The sequence below is a fragment of the Sphaeroforma arctica genome (assembly GCF_001186125.1).
Source record: "Sphaeroforma arctica JP610 unplaced genomic scaffold supercont1.620, whole genome shotgun sequence".
Lineage (NCBI taxonomy): Eukaryota > Ichthyosporea > Ichthyophonida > Sphaeroforma > Sphaeroforma arctica.
The window spans coordinates 36,417-40,977 of NW_014039938.1; the positions used below are offsets into that span (position 1 = coordinate 36,417).

Sequence of the window (4,561 nt, forward strand, 5' to 3'; positions counted from 1 at the left end):
ATATATATATAGAGTAAATATACTTATGGTGCGAACAGCGCACACGCCCGCCACACGCCCCCGGTGTAAAACTGTAAATAATCTAGTTTTTGTTAAAAAAAAAGTCAACTGATATGAAAAGAAAAGAAAAATAATAGATGAAATCAGTGAACATTGCACAGTGTGAAATGGTGAACTCGAATGCGAACTTCCTCTTACCAAGCACACCTCCGTTGTTCTTTTAATTCTACTAAATATATTGCAATAATAATCAAAGCTTCATGTGCAGCAAAATGCAAGGAGAAATAACCTTTCTAATATACTTGTTTGCGGCCATAGCAACAGGTGTCTGCTATGTTCTGGGCTTCACTACCATCGCCTGCGTCGTAGCAACGATTGCATTCGTCTACTACAGATTCAGCAGAATAAACAATATCATCCATGAGGCACAACAAAGGTTTGGCCCCTGCGAGCAGGTGGGGCCACGAGACTATTTGCCAATATTAGACACTAAGCAGAACAAATGTATTATAAACGGCACCATGTTAGTACGGAATGGCAAATTAGAAGATGTGGTGGAGTGCACACGCCGTATTTTAAATGACCCCTGGTATGACAGATTGACTAAGCGAGTCATCGTGTACAAAGGTGTTCCTTTCTGGGTTGTAGATGATAGTTTTGTGCCTGAGTGGCATATGAGCAAGGTCAATTATGACTCAGACGATAAACGCATGCCCAAGGACGACACCCAGTTGATGAAATGGATTGGCAGAGAAATTGGTGAGGATTTGCCCATTGATCGACCTTTGTGGAAGATCACAGTGTTAGAGAACTTTCGAAAGTGTGACGATGGCTCAGGTGACTTCATCTCCTGTGTGGTGCTTAGGGTCCATCACGTGCTGGCCGATGGTGTGAGTCTGATGTCGATGTTAAATAGCATGATGACCACTCAATCGGAGCTGGAAGCGATTAAGAGTAATCGGCCTGTGCCGCCTCGAGGCCACATGTCTCCGTTGGTGAATAAGATACATCCCCGTCCGTGGCTATTAGCGTTGTATGCTGCTATGTATGCACTCCCCGTGTTGCTCGGGCATGCCATCTCCCGGTCAGACGTGAATCCGTTCAAAACGCAACACGTCGAGGGGAAGAAAGTAGTAGGCATGCTTCACGACACAATCGACATCAAGAAAATCAAGGCCGTTAAGAATCGATTAGGCATGTCCATAAACGATGTCCTCATGGGGGTACTTGGGGCTGCCTGTCATCGTGTGTGGGCCAAGCTTGACGGGGTTGAAGGTTAGCAGCCGTGTTTCATCACAGAGGGCATGATTAGCCTCGCTTCGTTCGTGGACCGGTTATAGTTTGTTTATTGACATCCGTGTAAAAATAGGCTGCCATTGATGCTCCATGATTAATTTCGAAGTCAGTATGGCCTCATACTCTATCTTGTGCCTCACAGTCTAAATCAGCGATACTGCTGGATGTTTATCTGTTATGTTATTGTTTGATCAAAGTCAAATATACTCTAGTTTAGAAGCATCGTATTGTCCCGATTTTTCATTCAGTGAATCATTGTTTTTTGTCCAATTATCTCATCTAGGGGCCGACTCCTTCTTAGCGGCTATTCCCGTCAACATGCGAGCGGGCACGGAGCGTAGCGTGTTCAATAATCTCAATGCAGCTATTGTACTCCCTGTGCCTACGGATTCTGCGGACCCGTTCGTAGCGTGTGAGAAGATTAAGCTCACGCTTGACTATTATAAGAGACACCCGATCGTGTACGTGAACTTTCTGTGCATGTTGACTATGATGAGGCTCTTCCCAGCCCATCTAGTGCGGATGATAATCGAGTTCATGACCAACAAGACAACTGCTGTAGTCAGCAATGGTATGTCCTCCTCCCCGGAGATGTAATGTTGTACTCTAGTGTGAATACGATCTACTATCCTATTTTTATTATTATAAGCCTAGTATAGCATACGTTTGCAGGCTGCAGGCTGCCGCTGACTTTAGATCAATTACTTTCTCAATGCAGTACCTGGGCCGACAGAGATTATGTTTATGGGTGACAAGCAAATCGAGTCATTGGGGTTCTGGGCCCCACAAGTGGGTACGAGCTCTTTTGGGGTAACACTCGTCTCTATTGGAGGAAAATTAAGTGTTGGATGTATCCTGGATGCCGGTGCAAGCGACAAGTCACAGCTGTTGTGCGATGAGTACCGAGCTGCCTTCAACGATTTAGAGAAAATAGTTCTAGAAGGAGAGACCATGCCGATCAAGGAGTGCAACAGAGACGATGGGTCGTTAGCTACGCAAGCAAACGTGCAGATGCCATGATATAATGTGGTGATGAAGAATTTAGTATGCAGCAAAGTGGATCTCGATTATTGCAAGTCGAACGTTGACTGAATGACGAATGTGCGTCATCTATACAGCGTCGTAAACATAGGCCTTGCACAAACCAATAATTGCCGATTATCCAACAGACATAGGCTAAGCTTATAGAATTGAGATAAGCTGTTATTTCGATCTCACATACGCTCGCAGAGTTCGCGAATTTGGCGTGACACTGAATTGAGCGGTGCGTTGGGCATTTCGAGCCGTTATGCAGAAGATGATAGATAGGCGCTTGTACATAGTCCATTTGAGTGTTCAGAAAACTGCAGTAATTCCAAGGATGAATCGTTAGGCATCCACACGTAGTCGATTTACTTAAATATAGTATATTTCGATTTTTTTTATCGCACTAAGTGCTTCAATTCTGAACGCACTTGCGAGTGGGCGGGGAGAAATCTTCAGCGCTAGATTTGCTTAGTTGCAGTCCATAAACATACCCTACAAGTAGTGTTTCAGACAGACAGACAGAAATCCTTCACGGTAGAAGTTTCGGCACGGCTTCGGATTGTAGCCGGCAGCTGTTGTTTTCGGCATCCACTGGTGTACCAGCACATATTACAACCTCAAAATAAAAATATAGAGGTAAATAAACCATAAAGTGTGATATATTTTTTAAATTTCGAGTCCTACTATTATACTCATTCCTATACTCGTTCTCAGCGGGAGCTGTCTACTATTGTCCATGCCTGCTTGATTAGATTGGCCACCGTCACGACAACCGCGAGGATTAACGTGACCTTTCTGATGTCGAATTCCATGCTATGATTAATATATACCGACTAGCTTGATTGAGGCACAAAATATCTCGTATGAAAAGTAGCAAAATTGGTCTGATTCTTATTTTATAGAGCGAAATCATCCTGAAAAGATTCTGTGCGAGCTATCATTTGACAAACCGATAATATGATAGAATGGGTTGAACTAGGGCAATAAGTGAATTGGAAAAGAAAGGGTGTGCGCAATTCTTGACACCTACCCCAGTAACAGCAAGAGCATGTGTCAAAGTGGTCAATTTCGTACGCAACTGAGCTCCTCGTGGTAGAAGCGGCTAGTGTTCACTCGACATACACAGTATTTATCCAAATACTGTACGTTTGGTCTATCGACGATGTCTATGTAAATACAAGAGGACATAGTCTTCTTGTTAATTAATTTAGAGGGCTACGACAAGAATCAACCATCAACGTGGACTTTCTCTACGCAACTGCGCTCCTTGTGATAGAAGCGGCTTGTGCTAACTCGACATATTCAGTTTTTATCCAAATACTGTATGCTTGGTCGTCCGACATCCACAGTCTAAATAAATATATTGAAAATAAATAGAGGACATACATATGTAGCCTATAAAATATAAATAATGACGGCTACATACGTGATGGCTACGAATGACTACTCACAGGGTGGCTACGAATGACTACTCACAGGGTGGCTACGAATGACTACTCACAGGGTGGCTACGAATGACTACTCACAGGGTGGCTACGAATGACTACTGACAGGGTGGCTACGAATGACTACTGACAGGGTGGCTACGAATGACTACTCACAGGGTTGCTACGAATGACTATGAATAAATATAAATTGGCTACGATTGGTTATGGGTTTTAATGACAACTTTTTTTTACAGTTTTTGGTGGAAACATAATCCAATAATAATCGATTAATTGAACTAAACATTCATCACTACCGTTGGGGCTTCTGCGGAAGCCGGAAACACATGTAGCTACTGAACGTCGAACGAAGAACACTATGTATATCGATCCAATACAGGATCGTCTTTAATAAACCGTATCTATCTTTTTCCGTATTGCAATTGGATGTGGTGTCAATAGCCATGTATATCGTGCTGTTGTACTTGCTAATTCAGTAATTCATCTTCCGATGTTTTGTTCTTGGAGTATAAAAAAATGGTAGATTAGGGTGCTGAGCCAGTGAGACTGTGAGCCATCACAAGATGGCCACGTATATAATTATTTTTTGTTTTGTTTTGTAAAAAAAAGGTTCTCGCAACATTTTTTACGAGAGGCTAAATATGAAGGTCAAGAGTGTTTCAATTAAATATATATATTTGTGTTTTAAAATAAATAAATAAAAAATAGAAGGCTATGTCAAGCGACCAAAAAATAGAGATTGAGGGGGCCGGCCGGTCGGGGGGGGGGGGACCCCGATGGGGTTTATATATGTG

At 42.8% G+C, this 4,561-nt stretch overlaps 1 protein-coding gene across 1 annotated transcript; it reads left to right on the plus strand.

The window, feature by feature from the left end:
* Positions 1 to 521: 521 nt before the first annotated feature.
* SARC_07663 (hypothetical protein) lies at positions 522 to 2,316 on the plus strand (the record flags this gene model as incomplete). Its single annotated transcript, XM_014298392.1, has 3 exons — positions 522 to 1,275; positions 1,580 to 1,867; positions 2,015 to 2,316. 3 exons carry the CDS (start codon positions 522 to 524, stop codon positions 2,314 to 2,316), a joined length of 1,344 nt encoding a protein of 447 aa, XP_014153867.1.
* Positions 2,317 to 4,561: the final 2,245 nt, after the last annotated feature.